Raw genomic sequence first — 17,068 nt, forward strand, 5'->3', positions numbered from 1 at the left:
CAAGTGGCTGAGCACTCCACAGACACGTGTACCCTTAACGTAGTTCTCGGGGATATTCAGCGTGACACGGCTGACCCTTTGAATTACAGGCACAATAGAAACAAGAAGTAAGAGTGAGAGAAAGTTGTGGTGGAAGAGTACACCAGGGTTCGCCACCATCCCCTGCCGAAGCCTCATGGAGCTTTAGGTGTTTTCGCTTAATAAACACTCGCATCACCCGGTCTGGGAATCGAAACCGCGATCCTATGACCACAAGTCTGCTGCCCTAACCACTGGACCATTGCGCCTCCACCGCTGGTGGGTTAAAAATGTGACAAAACAGCAGAACTAAGATATCACTTGTTGCATGAAGTAACTGCAAAAGATTATACTTGGAGATTTCCTTCCTATTTTCCAGGGTTAGGCTTTCTATCCAGTGTGTACTCTTTTGTGTGTTTTTAAACTACCACTTTTACTAAAATATTTGCCACATATGTCACAATGATGTGATTTTTCTCCAGTGTGTATTTTTGCATGTGCTTTTAACCGGTTATTACTGAATGATTTGCCACATATATGACAGTGATATGGTTTTTCTCCGGTGTGTACCCGTTTGTGAGATTCAAGAGAGCATTTTACAGTGAAGGAATTTCCACATATATCACAGTGATATGGTTTTTCTCCAGTGTGTGTTCTTATGTGCGACTTTAACCTGCTATTTTCAGTGAAAGTGTTTCCACATATTTCACAACTAAATGGTTTCTCCCCAGTGTGTGTTCTTATATGTCTTTTCACATTACTATTTCGGAGAAAAGATTTCCCACATATTTCACAGTAAAATGGTCTTTCTCCACTGTGAATTTTTTCATGCCTACTTAAGTCCCCGTTAGTAATAAAAGATTTCCCACAAATGTCACACCGATACGGTTTCTCTGCAGTGTGTGTTCTAATGTGAATTATTAAAAGACTATTACGAGCAAAAGATTTTCCACATATTTCACAGGGAAACGGTTTCTCTCCAGTATGTATTCTTTTATGTCCACATAAATCCGAATTAGTGATGAAAGATTTCCCACAAATATCACAGTGATAGGATTTTTCTTTGGTGTGTCTTCTTTGGTGTTCTTTCAAATTACTATTACGGACGAACGATTTCCCACATAATTCGCAGTAAAAGCACCTTTCTCCTGCATGTATTCCCTTGTGCATTTTAAAATCCCAAATATTGACAAAAGAATTTTAAATAATTTTCGGTGATAGAGTTTTTCTTTGAGACATTTGTCTACTCGATTACTTTTCTCAAATAATGACTCCCCGTATATTTCAGTTGTTCTTCCACACTGTATTGTCTTTTATATTTTTAAATGACTATCATAATTAAAAAAGTTTCCTGATAATTTCATAGTGTTCTACCCTGGTGAATTTATAAATAAATATTGCTGACGAGGTTTTACTGTATATAGACGCTTAATGTAGCAAATGATTGTCTTAGAATTATCATCGCAAGAGACATCTCACATATTTATTCTGTAGTTGTTTCAATACGGTTATATTTACGAAAACATAATGAAAATTGGCCTCTAAACCTAACGATAATACAAAAAGCAGATGTGATTTGCAGTTATTAAAATGTGTTTAGTTAATTATTCAAATAAAATCGACTTTGCTTTCCATGCTTCCAGAGTCAATAAAATAGGATATGATCGAATGTTACCTGTTACCTTTAGTTGAGGGTTTAAACATATATAAGAAATCAATAATTATTTAGTGAATTTCAAATTGAGTTGAATGGGAGTTATATTTCTTCATGACTGTTATGTTACGTAAACAGAATGTGGAAATAATAATAAAAACCTGTGAAGACTTTTTAAAATGAGTTAAGAGTTCCGACCAAACATGCGATTGATGGATATGCGAAAATTATTGAACTGTCACAGCTGATGTTCACAAGGGAGGTCACTGTGTTAAGTAAATTAAGAAAAGAATTGTGGGAGTAGTATGTACTTTCACTTCCGCTGAAAGTGCGTGATTCTTGTTGTTGCCAGTCGAGGAGATCTAAGAAAAATATTCCTGCCATTACTATTTCCCATTTGTTTTTAAAACGAAGGCGCGATAGCTAAAGCAAATCAAAGACCTGTAGTACTGTAGTTTTCATTCATAAAAAAAAGTTCACCCATTGCCTCCCGTTGAGTACATTCCACTACGACCGGTTGTAGATCACCATGAAACTATAGTGTTATATGAAATTAAAACGAAAATAAAACTAAAGCTGAAAAAGTGTTTGTATGTTTGTTATTGTTGCATATTAAAACTCACAGAATCTATTAGCTGTAGTAGAATCTACTTGATGAAAGTGCGGGTGACTGCTTTAAAAATACAACTCCAGTTATACAATTTAGATAGTTTTTGGTGGCAATGCGACAATCAAAAAACCGAATTTTTTGGTTTGTCGGACAGGGTCTGATTTTATTAAAAATTTCTACAAACGTGTAGTTTTGTATAGCAATTACAAGAATCCCCCCCCCCCCCACCAAAAAAAATCCCCAAAATTATGACCATCACAAATATAGTATAAACCCTAATCGTATATACAGAATTGAAACTTCATAAGTTATTAGTGTACATGGTAGAAGAGTGGCCTGGTGCTAACATTTAGCCATGTGTAAGATTCTCTGGACCTTCAAATGATCACACCAACTGTCTTGAAGTAACAGATCTCAAATAATACATACAAGTATGGCTGTGCAGTTGAGCTTTTTTTGCAAACATGGTTTCAGGTTCATTCCCACTGCATGGCATCTTATGCAAGTGACCTAGGCTGACCAATGTCTTGGAATGAGTTTGCTATATCAAACTTGTGGAAGCCCGTTATGTGTATGTCTTGTCCTCTGACTGCTTGACAAATGGTGGTGTTTTGTTAACATTTCTATAACCTAGTGGTTCAACAAAAGTGGTTGATATAAAAAGTACTGAGATTGATTAATTCAACTAAAACCCTTCAAGGTTATGCCACAGTCCTATGAATGAAACAAAAAATGAAACACTAGAAATTTCCTCTTTATGTTGGAGTGATGAAGAGAGTGAAAATACTCTAGAATGGAAGGGTTGTGCTGTGTGCAAAAAGTAAGAGGGAGGAGGGCCTCACTTATGCTTGGGAGCAGCCTGGAACACAGGTATGAATTCTTAGGAGTGGGTAATAGCACTAGGGTGGATCAAGTAATCATATTTTTGGTGAAGAAGTCATAGTATGAGTTTTGCAGTATTATTAAACTTTGACAGTGGAGGCGCAATGACCCAGTGGTTAGGGCAGCGGACTCGTGGTTTCGATTCCCAGACCGGGCGTTGTGAGTGTTTATTGAGCGAAAACACCTAAAAGCTCCACGAGGCTCCAGCAGGGGATGGTGGCGAACCCTGCTGTACTCTTTCACCACAACTTTCTCTCAGCCACTTGCACGTTAATTTCACGAGCAGGCTGTTCCGTTGATCGGATCAACTGGAACCCTCGACGTCATACAATAACTAGAAGGGAATTCCTAGAGAATGGTTTCTGATGTAGAAACAACAAAATTTATGTGTAGTGGGTATTTTTTCTGTTGCTTATAAAAATTGAAAGAGTAACCACTGGACAATCCTAGATATCTCACATGGCGACTAGTGTAGCTAGAGGCGGAGCAGCACCACTTATGGGTCAGCTGTAAGCAATATGTACTTTTTGCTGGGGTCTGGGGGGAAACAAACTGAAGGGCCACCCTGGGTGGCACACACTCTAGCTACACTAGTGCACATGGCTTTTTCTTCAGTATGTACTCGCACAAGGGGTAGATTACTAATTTGAGAAAAAGGCTTTCCCATAGGTCTCTCAGAGACAGAATTTATCTCAAGTGTGAGTAATCTTTTGTGAATAACAAGACGAGAACTGCTAGTGAAATGTTTTCCATACACATCATAGGGACAGAAATTCTTTATCTTTCTCCAGAGAGACTGTGCTTAAGGAATATAAAAAAATCTCGAAGTAAAGGTTCTCCTACATATTTCTCAATTATATGCATTTTTTCCTGTATGCATTCTTTCATGTCTTTTTAATGTGCTGTTTTTATTGAAAGCTGCTCCACATATCTCACATTGATACAGTCTATCTCCAGTGTGTAGTCTTTCATGTCTTTTTAAAGAAGTGCTATGACTGAATGCTTTCCCACACACCTGACACTTAAATGGTTTTTCTCCTGTATGAATTCTTTCATGAATTTTTAAACTAGAATTTTCACTGAAAGCTTTTCCACATGTTCCGCAGTGAAAAAAGTATTCCCCAGTATGCGTCCTCGTGTGTCTTTTTAAATGGCTGCTACAGACAAAAGCCTTCCCACAAATTTTACAAGGAAACGGTTTTTCTCCGGTGTGTATTCTTCTGTGCAAATTTAAATCCGATATAGTGACAAAAGACTTCTCACACAGATCACAGTGATACGATTTTTCTTTGTTGTGTCTTTTTTTGTGTTCGTTCAAGACACAATTCTTGACAAACGATTTTCCGCATGTCTCACAGCAATAAGGTTTCTCTCCAGTGTGTCTTTTTATATGCGTTTTTAAAGTACTGCTATCACGGAACGACTTACCACATGCTTCACAATGATACGGCTTCTCTCCAGTGTGTGTCTTCATATGGATTTCTACGTAACTACTCCGGACAAAAGATTCCCCACATATTTCACAACGAAATAACTTTTCTCCATGTATTTTTTTGTGATTTAGAAAACTAGAATTCATAATGAAAGACTTCCCACATACATCACAAGTATATGGTTTATCTTCACTATGACTGCGTTTATGGAACACAAGAGAGGAATTGCTGGAGTAAAATTTCAAACATATATCACAACGAAATGGTTTTTCTCCCATGTGTATTCTTTTATGTGCGATTAAAGTACTCTTGTCACTGAAAGATTTCCCACAAATTTCACAATGGCACGGTTTTTCCCCAGTGTGCATTCTTTTATGTTTTCTTAAGGTACTGTTAAACCTGAAAGTTGTCCCACATATTTCACATGGATGGAATTTTTAACATCTCGTTATCACCTAAATACTTTTCCCATGCGTTTCACAGAGAGATCATCTTTCTTCGGAGTGTAACCTTTTGTGCATTTTAAAATCCCAAATTTTAACAAAAGACTTTCCATAAACATAACATTTCACAACAAAGATTAATTTTGTTTGTGAACGACTTCTCGCATATTTTTCCATGAAAGTGTTTCTCCAGTGTATTGTTTCATAACCTTTTATATAACTGACACGAGTAAATGATTTCCACTTGATCTCATAATTATAAGGTTCTTCTCTAAATGAGTACAGTTCAGGTATTATTTAAACAAACGTTACTAACGAAAACTGGAGCTGTTTCAGATTCGTACGACAGAATCTGAAGAATTTACCACAAACCTCAACACAACATTCATGTATTTACCTTTTTGCTTAGTACAAGTTCCGCAGATGTTACTTCATTCTTTACTGCTAACTTTTCATAGTTTTGTTCATCACTACCAAAATTAATAACAGTGAACAATGTACGGTAAATAAAGAAACGCATTATTCACGATGTAGATTTCAATTAGCAATCTCTGTCAGTATATATTTTAAAATATATAAATGGAATAATGTGAATTAAAGACACTAACAATAATTTAGTAAGCGTTGGACAAGATACCTTGTGGTATTTTACTGCCTTTTACGTTCCTAGTTGAAATCCAGCCGAGGTCAACATTGACCCTTTTACTTCTGGGGCGGGAACTGAAGAAAGATCGATAAAATAAATTTTAGTAAAAATACTGATTCGAATTAATTAATATACAGTGTCCTGCTACATAGTTTGCGGTCTCGTGCTGAAGTAATTTAGTTACTGGAGGACAAAATTGAGTTAAACGTATATCTATAGAAACCTTGTAAGACTTACAAAAATCCAACCAAACATGTGAATCGTCGTCATGTCAAATAGATGACGGGACAATAACAACGGATGTTGAGAAGGGACATCACTGTGTTATGATTTATGTTCTATCACAGGACATGAATCATAACACAGTGAGGTAATCTTCAAGTTTAGGGATTTAAAAAAAATAAATAAAAATATTCAAGGGAAATAACTGAACGACTTACCAGTATTATCCGTTTTCTTCTAGCTGTTTATAAATAAATCACACCCTAACCCTAACGTCAATCAAATCACGTGTGTGATTTATTTATAAACAGATGTACGGAGAATACCTGACGTGATGACTAGAATATCAACAAAAGCTGATGAGGAACTTATCGATTTATCCGAAGACTTTTCCTTGAAAATGATCTTTAACACCCGAAAATTGGTACAGTTCTGGGCGTCTCTTCAAACCCCGTACCCAATCATTTCCACCGAAGCATTAAAAGTACTTCTCCCTTTCGCGTCATCTTATAATTGTGAAGCTGGATTTTCAGCAATGGTTGGGATTAAAAGCAAATTTCGAAATAAACTGCAGCTCTCAAATTCTTTACGGCTGAAACTATCACGCATTGAACCTGATGTTAATTCTATTATTGAGCGTAGCAAGAAACAGGCTCATCCTCCTCACAGGCCTCAATGAAAATGTAATCTGAAATAAATTTGTTTCTTTCATTAATGTTTTTACCCAGTAGAGTTAAGTGGGTCACCATAAACTGGTGTCATAAATAGTGGGTCGCGTCTCTAAAAAGTTTGGGAACCACTGTTCTATAGTGTTCTGTTCCTGGATGGAAATGACAAGATGACTGGTGTGTATGCGTGCGTGCACATGCATACATGTGAGGCAAAAGCGCACTCAATATGAATATTAAAACAGTTATATTTTTATATATGTTAAGCAGTATACAACTGGTTAGGGCTACTATGTCTAAAAAAAATCATCATTATATGTGAAACCAACAGTAACATTCTGACTAGTTATACACCATAACCGGTAATATACTGCCTGACTGTGCTGTTCTAACTAGCTCATTTGCTTGTTGCAAGATTACCGACTGGTTGTCACTTATTTTCTATATATTGCAAGCTCCTGCTATCTCTAGCAGACGAGTATCTACCACTGGGGATGAGCATAAATAGCTTGAAGCTGGACGGTCTGGTGGTTCTGTCGTTGGCAGATTAGGAGTTTGCTCCCCTGCTTATATATTTATATATTACACGTGTATAAGGGATGACCACTAGGTGGACATCCAATATGCTAGAAAGAGGTCATCATTATTTTTCTTTGTGGTTGGGTCGTTGATGACCTCTTTCTAGCATATTGGATGTCCACCTAGTGGTCATCCTTTATACACGTGTAGTACAATTTTTTCTGAATTTTCAGATCTTTTTCTATGCTAGGCCACTTGGTTTTAAATTGAATTAATATTCAATTTATCACCCTATCATCATCATCATCATCATCGTTTAACGTCCGCTTTCCATGCTAGCATGGGTTGGACGATTTGACTGAGGACTGGTGAAACCGGATGGCAACACCAGGCTCCAATCTAATTTGGCAGAGTTTCTACAGCTGGATGCCCTTCCTAACGCCAACCACTCAGAGAGTGTAGTGGGTGCTTTTACGTGTCACCCGCACGAAAACGGCCACGCTCGAAATGGTGTCTTTTATGTGCCACCCGCACAAGCCAGTCCAGGGGCACTGGCAACGATCTCACTCGAAAATTCTACGGGAGCCAGTCAGGCGGTACTGGCAACGGCCACGCTCAAAATGGTGCATCTCATGTGCCACCCGCACAAGAGCCAGTCCAGGGGCACTGGCAACGATCTTACTTGGCTTGCCGAGTCTTCTCACGCACAGCACATTTCCAAAGGTCTCGGTCAGTAGTCATCGCCTCGGTGAGGCCCAATGTACGAAGGTCTTGCCTCACCACCTCAGCCCAGGTCTTCCTGGGCCTACCTCTTCCACAGGTTCCCTCAACTGTTAGGGTGTGGCACTTTTTCACGCAGCTATCCTCATCCATTCTCACCACATGTCCATACCAGCGCAATCGTCTCTCTTGCACACCACAACTGATGCTTCTAATGTTCAGCTTTTCTCTCAAGATACTTACACTCTGACGGGTATTCACATTGACATTACACATCCAACGGAGCATACTGGCTTCATTTCTTGCGAGCTTACGTATGTCCTCAGCAGTTACAGCCCATGTTTCACTGCCATGTAGCATGATGTACGTATATATGCATATACTCACATATTATTTGTATTATTAAATATCTATGCTTCACTGGTACTCCATTGATTACAACAATGAGATTTCCATTTGGTTTGATCAAACAGAAGAGCCTGCTTGTGAAATTAACATGCAAGTGGCTGAGTACCCCACAGGTACACATACCCTTAATGTAGTTCTCATGGAGATTCAGCATAACACACAATGTGACAAGGCTGGCCCATTGAACTACAGGTACAACTCATTTTTGCCAGCTGAGTGGACTGGAGCAATGTGAAATAAAGTGTCTTGCTTAAGGACACAATGAGCCACCAGGAATTGAACTCACAACCTTATAACCATAAGCTGAATACCTTAACTACTAAACTGCTATACATATTTTTGTCTTTGTATCCTTAATTATCATGTCACTTGGTAGTGTTTGTATATAACCTAATTAAACTAATTTCCTAGTTACATATTGGAATGAGACTATTGGGCTTGGCTGTTCAGGCGCTGATTATTTGGCGTGGCTGACTGAACATTCAATTTGTTTTAGCAACAGTGCTTTTTGGTCCATCACCCATGTAGCACCATTGTGGAATTGGAACTTGGAACACATACTGCAAGGTATCCAGTTTAGCATTTTTATAGTTTTCAATTCCCTCTCCTGGATTACTCTTTTTTACTGCTACTCTTTTACTTGTTTTGTCATTAAAAGAAATCCATCAATTTTGATACCACATAGCTACACAAATCACTAGATAGTAGATGGAAACTTTCTGTGTGTCCAACAAACAAGAGAAGAAACAGACTGGACTATCGTCTGTGATACAATCTACAGTTGACCCTTCATCTGGTATGGTCACATGCCAAGTCTTTGAGCATCAACATTGGCTAGCCAGGTGCTACACTAGTGTCCAAGACCCAACGCAGAATAACAATGTTAAACGACAGGCAGCAGAACCACCACTGAATGAAAACTTCAACAACACAAGCAAGGAGTTAAAACACTCATTCTAAATATGTATTTTTATTGCCTCATGTTTCAAGACTTAGAAGGTGTTAAAAATTTCAGTCTGAATAATTTATGCTCAGAGAGATGTTTTGTAGTAGAGTATATTTTATTAAGCACATTATATTTATAAACTGGTTTTCAATAGTCTTTCAATCTTGAAGTATATCACATTGAACAATCCAAAAAATACCACTAAAAATTATGGTAGCTTTAAGTTCTTAATTCCTGATCATGTTTCATAATTTAAACTGAAGTAAAACATTTTGAGATAACAATTGAGAAGCTTTTACACAAATTTATTTTAGTGTTTCTATTTTCAAAGAATAGATTTTACCAACTTCTTTTGTTTACCAAACTAGAACAATTTACTTTATGGTAAAGTTGCACAAAGCCATTTAAAATATACATATGTCTCTTATTTTATAACAGCAGTAGCATTTAAAATAACATAGATTATCTGAAACCAGTCATAAATGTGAAAAGTATGACATTGATACTTATTGACATACATAATGTCAGAATGTTTATCCATAAATTCTGCATGTTCTTCGTGAATGACATCAAGACATTGTTGATAAAATTATCCACAATTATATATATAAAAAAAACAATATATTTCAGTAATTTGTATTTGTTTGACAATACAAAACACAATTTAGAGAAAATGATTTCAGAATTGCTTCTAAAATCCTAATTTTTTTTAATACTCTGTATTTTTTTTAACCCTTTACCAATCATTTTTTTCTGTCAAATGCATTATTGATTCACATTATTTTGAATCAACCATGCACTATTTCATAACTTCAATATTTTGATAATGTGATTGTTTATTTTTAGAATGACATTGTGTAGGGTAGGTGTGAAAGGCTAAATCTGGTCAGTTTGAACATAAAACAAGTAGAATATTTGGGCCTGATATGGCTGGTTTAACCATTTAGCATTTAATCTGGCCCAAATATTATACCTGTTTTATGTTAAAACTGACTAGATCCAACCTCTCATACCTACCCTACAATGTCATTCTAAAAATATACAAACACATTGTTGAAATCTTGAATCTATAAAATAACGTATGATTAATTCAAAACAATGTGAATAAATAAGCAATACATCTGTCAAAGAAATCTGAATGCTAAAGGGTTTATGAACATGACTTATGGAGTCAAAATTTCCATCTACTTCACACCAATATTCTTTTTCTCCATGGATACATATGAACAACTAAAGTGAGCAGTTTGACATATTTCTGAGAATATACTCATGAATCAGATAGAATTTGAGCAATTCCTAAAAAACAGATTTACTGCATATTTTACAGTGATAGAAATTCTATCCAGTGTGTACTCTTTTGTGTGATTTTAAACTACCATTTTCACTGAAAGATTTCCCACAGATATCACAATGATATAGTTTTTCTCCAGTGTGTATTTTTTCATGTGTTTTTAATCTGTTATTGCTGAAAGACTTGCCACAAATTTTACAGTGGAAAGGTTTTTCCCCAGTATGTGATCGTTTGTGAACTACAAGAGCAGACGTCACTGTGAAAGATTTCTCACATATATCACAATCATACGGTTTTTCTCCAGTGTGTGTTCTTATGTGTGATTTTAAACTGAGCTGCTGAGTGAACGATTTCCCACAAGTCTCGCAGTGAAACGGTTTTTCTCCAGTATGTGTCCTTATGTGACTTTTTAAATGCGTATTACGAACAAACGATTTCCCACATATTTCACAAGGAAACGGTTTTTCTGTAATATGTATCTTTTTGTGACTACCTAAATTCGAATTAGTGACAAAAGATTTCCCACAAATATCACAGTGATAAGATTTTTCTTCGTTATGTCTTATTTTGTGTCTTTTTAAAACACTGTTATTAACGAATGTTTTCCCACACATTTCGCAATGGAATCGACTTTCTCCAGCATGTATTGATTTGAGCATTTTTTAAATTCCCAAGTTTGACAAGATTTCAAACGAATTTTAATGCGATTGTTTTTTTCTCTGATATTTACAAGTTTGTAGATTACAATATTTATATATAACCGTTCAATGCGATATAATGAAATTGATTGTTGTAAAGATATAAAGATGCAAAATTGGTTCTGAAGTATAACGATATAAAATAAAATGACATTTAATTTTTTAAAAAAATCTTTTAATAAGAAGGCAGGGTAGTAGTGCCTACAGTCGTTTAGTCTCCGAGGCAAGTGGGAGGGCGTGAGTCCTCGATCCTCAAACTGAATCGGGCTGAGTTTTTGGTTGGTGTTAAATCGAGCGTCGGATTAAGTCTACAACCCGGCGGGATTTGAACTCCGAACGCAAAGAGCAAATACCGCAAGATATGCGATCAAACAGTTCTACAATTCGTCTTGGATAGATAATTTTTTTTTATCGACCCCGAAAGGATAAAAGACAAAGTTGACTTCGGTGGGGTTTGAACCGAGAGCGCGAAAGAGAGAAAGAACGATCAATTTCGAACTAAACTGAATTGAATTTATATTTCTTTATGTCTGTTATGTTAAGTAAACATAAAAGAAAACAGAATTTGAAAATAAATATGAAAGTCTCACAAGACTTTTTTTTTTTTTTAATGTGTTAAAATCCAATAAAACATGATCAAACACGACTGATGTTGACAAAAGAAGTGTTGTGTAGTTTTCTGTGTGTTTTGACAATCACAGTGTTGTTATTTACACTATACAACAGTAAGAAGTCAACAAAACTGTATAAGTGTTTATGCGAATTAGATTTGAAAGGATTTAGCTGCTATGTCCCAAACTGTCAAACGAACGTCTTGATATATACAAACACGAGCACTGTGCAGGGATCGATCTGTTCTGTGTGTATGGATAATGTATAATTTACATATTCGAGTCTGTATGTTGCAAAATGCTTTGTTTGGCTTATAGCAGCAATGTTTGAGTAAATTAGCTACTCCCAGTGGAAATACTACAAATCCTTCGTTCAGTTAAGCGAAGATTTATTTTGTTGGCGGTGAATCCATTTCATTCATTTCTTTAGTTGTCCACATTGTTATTTTTTATGATGTATATATCTCTCACTTCCGCCTCCGTTCATATCACGTGGCCTGTTATAGATTTTTTTGCGTAATCTTTTATATGTATTCAATAAAAACACTACAAACGAGCGTACATATCTACATTGTTATTGTAAAGGCGGCGAGCTGGTAGAATCGTTAGCACGTCGGGCGAAGTGCTTAGCGATATTTCGTCTGCGTTCAAATTCCGCCGAGGTGGACTTTGCCTTTCATCGATAAATTAAGTACCAGTTGAAGACTGCGGTCGTTGTAATCGACACAGCCCCTTCCCCCAAACGGTTACCTTTGTGGCAAAAATTGAAACCATTATTATTATTATTGTAATCTTCCGGACGTCTATCTATCTATCTATCTATCATTATCATTTAGCGTCCGCTTTCCATGCAGGCATGGGGTAGAAGGTTTGACTGGAATTGGTAAGTCGGAGAACTGCACCAGGTTCCAGTCTGACCTTGGGTTGGTTTCTACAGCTGGATGCCCTTCATAATGCCAACCACTCCAAGAGTTATCAGCATGGGTGCTTTTATGTATTCCTGGCACCAGCCACAACTATGATTTCACTTGGCTTAACAAGTCTTCTCAAGCACATCAAATAGCCAAAGGTCACGATGACTTATTACCTTTGTGAGACCCTACAAATTTTGCTGCGAAGCCAGCAATTTTGGTGGGGAGGGGACAAGTGAATTACATCAACCCCCAGCACCAATCTGGTACTTATTTTATGTGCAAATATGTATGAATGCAAAAATGCTTGTTTGTCTTTAGAATTTGAATACATGTGCAGAATATGTAAGTGTTATGACAGGGAGGTAGTCGGACATAAATTGTAATCAACTGTGTGTGTGTGTGATGGTTGGTGGTAAAACATTCTTTGATGAGCTGTCTTACTCATCCGGTCCAAGGATTGAAAGTACAATCTTACAATCATGATTCCAACACCCTAACCACGAAGCCACGCGTCTCCACATGCATCATACAGATATATCCCGAGATTTATCATATTACCTAGTATTTACGCATAGTATTTTGTTTACATACACAATATCTGAATACACGCACTTTCTGTAATTTTTATTTTATTTTTGTAAACATTTACCAATGTGAGTGAATCACGTGATCCAGTTCAACGGGAACGAGAGAATAAACAACACCCACAATCTTATTCGGTAAATACCATACTCTATAACATATTTCCATAGCAGATCTATTTAAGCATGTTATGTTTATATTTATATAATAATAACATCAACATTCGACACAAGTGTACCAGTAGAAACAACACTCCCAGTTCTATAAAATATATACCGTTATTATAACACACAGAATACTCTATAGAAACATACATGATACAGTGATCTCCCTTGTCTATATCAGCTGTAACTGTTCAATAACCAATTATATACAACAATTATCGATATGTTTGATCGGATTTTAACATATTAAAAAAGAAAGTCTTGATAGTTATTTTCAAATCCTGTTTCATATTCTATTTACGTCCTTGGAGAAATATATATCTAATTTAGATCGTAATTGATTTAATTGTCACTAACTGCGAATCATTTAATTTTATATATGTGTATATAATTATTAAGTATAAGCTTCAAATTTGTGTGGTTATATACTGAATTCCATTATACAATGTGAAAAAGTGGTTCGTTTGTCTTTCGTTTTGTGATATCCTAAGCAAGGAAAGTGAACCCCATTATGTATACTCGCAAATTATACAGAAACAACTGTAGAGAACCGATATGTATTAAGACGTCTATCATGATGATAATTTTGAGATAACTGTTTGTCACTTGGCATATTCTTATCTACCATATTCATTTAAAAATACTCATTAAAAGGTACTCGTTAGAATACCTTTTAGTGTACCCATTTTGAAAGATACGTAACGCTACAGTCTGAAGTTTCACCTTTCTCTGTGGCATTCGTGGAGAGTAATTCATTGGGAAATAAATAAATAAATAAATAAATATTGTTATTGTGGAATATGTCAAGTATCATTTCTCGTGTAATTATCAAACAAGTACACATGGCAGAAAGATATTGGCGTTCTGATAATACCAGATAACTTTCCAGAGTCGAATCAAAGATGAGGTGTGGAATTTATAGAAAATTATTTTCACTTAAAGTTTTGTTGTCCACATACGTGTAGATGTTGCAGTGGAAAATCCAGTCATTGTGAAGTATTTGTCAAGATTTGATATTTAAAAATGCACAAGAGAAAACTCATTGGAGAAAGACGATTTTGTGAAAAATGTGGGAAATCGTTTGTAAATGACATGGCTCTAGAAACACACAGAAGAAGGCACGCTGAAGAAAGGTCCTATCATTGTGATGTTTGTGGGAAATCATTTTTCGTTGTTGGGTATTTAAATAGGCACAAACGAATACACACTGGCGTAAAGCCATATCATTGTGAAATATGTGGGACATCTTTTCTCCGTAATAGCCATTTGGAAAGACATATAAGGATACACACGGGAGAAAAACCATTTCAGTGTGAAATATGTGGAAAAACTTTTGCCCGTAGTAGCCATGTAAAAATACACGTAAGGACACATACTGGAGAAAAACCGTTTCACTGTGAAACGTGTGGGAAAGCTTTCATTGAGAATAGTAGTTTAAAATCACACATAAGAGTCCATACAGGAGAAAAACCTTTCCATTGTGAAATATGCGGAACCTCTTTCAGTCAAAACAGTACTTTAAAAGGACACGAACGAATACACACTGGTGAAAAGCCATATCGTTGTGAAATATGTGGTAACTCTTTTAGCGATAAGAGTACCTTAAAAGTACATAAAAGAATACACACTGGAGAGAGACCATTCCAGTGTGATATATGCGGGGCCTCTTTTAGTTATAAGAGTACTTTAAACGGACATAAAGCAATACACACGGGAGTGACCCCATATCAGTGTGAAATATGTGGGAAATCTTTCTGTAAAAATACTACTTTAAAATCACATAAAAATCTACACACTGGAGAAAAGCCATATCACTGTGAAATATGCAGGAAACTTTTCTCCAGTAATTCTTCTCTTATAAATCATAAACGCAGTCACATTGGAGAAAATGAAGCTACATCATTGTGAAATGTTTGGAAAACTTTTCTGAATTCTAAACTTGTCGCCCATAAACAAATACATACCATATCAATGTGAAATATGTAAGAAATAACTCAGTAAAAGTTTGATTGTAAGTCGCGCGTGCACACACACTCTCTCTCTCTCTCTCTCTCTCTTGTTATTGCGGAATGTTTTAAGTATCATTTCTTGTGTAATTATCGAACAAATACACATTACAGAAAGATATTGGCATTCTGATAATTTCAGATAACGTTTTCAGAATTGGATCAAAGAGATGAGGAATTTAGAGAAAATTACTTTTAATTTAAAGTTAATTTATTAAACTCAAAAATATATCATTAAAGAGATTTGTTTCAAAAACAATTGCATCATGGTATTGATTCTTTATTTTCTTCTATTTATTTAACTAACAATGTCTTTCACCTCACATGTATAACTTTGGTAACTGGTAGTCTATGCTGAAATAAATACTATTCTCAAGAAATAATAATAATACCAAACAACTGAATATCATCTTCATTGTCATCGCAGTTTATAACGTTCACTTTTCTATGCTTGCATGGACCAGACAGAATTTACTGAGACAAATTTTCTACAGCCACATGCCATTTTTTGTCACCAACCTTTCCCTGTTTCCAAGGAAGGTAATATTTTTCAGTGGCCTGACATGTTTTTGAAGAATGAGACACAAACATACATTTACTCTCACTTGCACATACATATATGTGAGGGGGTACCCGAAAGTAAGTGGAAATGTTCTCTGTGGGACAAGTCTGTTGTAGTTCAGGCTTGAAGTTCAAGATTGAAGAGTACTCTTAAATGGGCCGGTTATGTTGCACTGGCATAGGCCATGGTTACGGCCTCACTTGGCTTGCCGGGTCTTCTCAAGCACACCATATCTCCAAAGGTTTCGGTCACTTGTCATTGCCACTGTGAGGCTCAATGTTCAAAGGTCATGCTTCACCACCTCATCCCAGGTCTTCCTGGGTCTACCTCTTCCACAAGTTCCCTCTACTGCTAGGGTGTGACACTTTTTCACACAGCTGCCCTCATCCATATGCAACACATGACCATACTAGCACAGTCATCTCTCTTGCACTCTACATCTGATACTTTTTATGTCCAGTTTTTCTCTCAGGGCGCTTACACTCTATCGTGTATGCACACTGACATTACACATCTAGTGGAGCATACTAGCTTCGTTCCTTGTAAGCTTACACATGTCCTCAGCAGTCACGGACCATGTTTCGCTGACATATAGTATGGCTGTTTGCAATGTATATATATATATATATATATATTATACTTTGATACTCTGATAGCTTTCAGCCAGTATCGGTGCAAACCATGTCCAACTTAATAGCACCACCTGGCAAAGTCATTCAAATCAGGAATCGGACAACATGGCCCACTCAAGGAGAGAGTTATTTTGTATGGAGACATATCCGAGTGTAGGAGGTTTATCCAGGATTTTTTGAAGGAATTTGTCCCAAGACTTGTTGAACTTTATTGGGTCTATTTCTGCTTTAATGTGTTTTGGTGTAATGTTAAAGAGAGCTGGGTCAATTGAGGTGAAATAATTGTGCCGTATTGTTGTTATGTGATGTGAGTATGATTTATGTTGTGGGTGGATAGCATGGGGTCCAAGTCTTCGGTGTATCTTAAACGCAATGCCAGAATCATTTGGGCAATGCTAATGGAATATTTTCCACATCATGCAGATGATGTAGCGCTCAC

The 17,068-nt window shown here is 36.4% G+C and overlaps 4 protein-coding genes across 4 annotated transcripts in view; 2 read left to right on the top strand and 2 right to left on the bottom strand.

Annotated features, from left to right (window-relative positions):
• Nucleotides 1–377: 377 nt before the first annotated feature.
• LOC128249363 (uncharacterized) lies at nt 378–11,256 on the bottom strand. The gene is made up of 3 exons (XM_089363314.1): nt 10,509–11,256; nt 5,438–5,510; nt 378–1,218 (listed from the first exon to the last, which is right to left on the bottom strand). Exons 1-3 carry the CDS (start codon nt 11,117–11,119, stop codon nt 409–411), a joined length of 1,494 nt encoding a protein of 497 aa, XP_089219440.1. The 5' UTR covers nt 11,120–11,256; the 3' UTR covers nt 378–408.
• On the bottom strand, nt 3,880–5,098 carry LOC106877574 (uncharacterized). Its single transcript, XM_089362355.1, has one exon. The coding sequence runs from the start codon at nt 4,963–4,965 to the stop codon at nt 4,015–4,017; it is 951 nt and encodes a 316-aa protein (XP_089218481.1). The 5' UTR covers nt 4,966–5,098; the 3' UTR covers nt 3,880–4,014.
• A 1,846-nt stretch (nt 11,257–13,102) lies between the features above and the next one.
• The window catches only part of LOC106881600 (uncharacterized), a 35,091-nt gene continuing 31,125 nt past the window's right edge, over nt 13,103–17,068 (top strand). Inside the window, exon 1 of the mRNA XM_089362351.1 lies at nt 13,103–13,402. The gene's annotated coding sequence lies outside the window, so the exon portion shown is untranslated. The remainder of the gene's footprint in view (nt 13,403–17,068) is intronic.
• LOC128249362 (uncharacterized) lies at nt 13,606–15,694 on the top strand. Its single transcript, XM_052972680.2, has one exon. It carries the CDS (start codon nt 14,453–14,455, stop codon nt 15,335–15,337), a length of 885 nt encoding a protein of 294 aa, XP_052828640.1. The 5' UTR covers nt 13,606–14,452; the 3' UTR covers nt 15,338–15,694.

This window comes from Octopus bimaculoides, chromosome 14 (assembly GCF_046866305.1).
Source record: "Octopus bimaculoides isolate indiv1 chromosome 14, ASM4686630v1, whole genome shotgun sequence".
In the NCBI taxonomy this organism is placed as follows: Eukaryota; Metazoa; Mollusca; class Cephalopoda; order Octopoda; family Octopodidae; genus Octopus; species Octopus bimaculoides.

Coding starts and splice junctions, on each gene's coding strand:
- LOC106877574 (XM_089362355.1), bottom strand. CDS start 4,965: ATGCACACTGGGGAAAAACCGTGCCATTGTGAAATTTGTGGGAAATCT.
- LOC128249363 (XM_089363314.1), bottom strand. CDS start 11,119: ATGCTCAAATCAATACATGCTGGAGAAAGTCGATTCCATTGCGAAATG. Junction 5,511..10,508: donor AAAAGAGTACACACTGGATA/GAATTTCTATCA, acceptor TAATTTTGGTAG/TGATGAACAAAACTATGAAA. Junction 1,219..5,437: donor AACTTGTACTAAGCAAAAAG/GTAAATACATGA, acceptor AAAATTATTTAA/AATTCTTTTGTCAATATTTG.
- LOC128249362 (XM_052972680.2), top strand. CDS start 14,453: ATGCACAAGAGAAAACTCATTGGAGAAAGACGATTTTGTGAAAAATGT.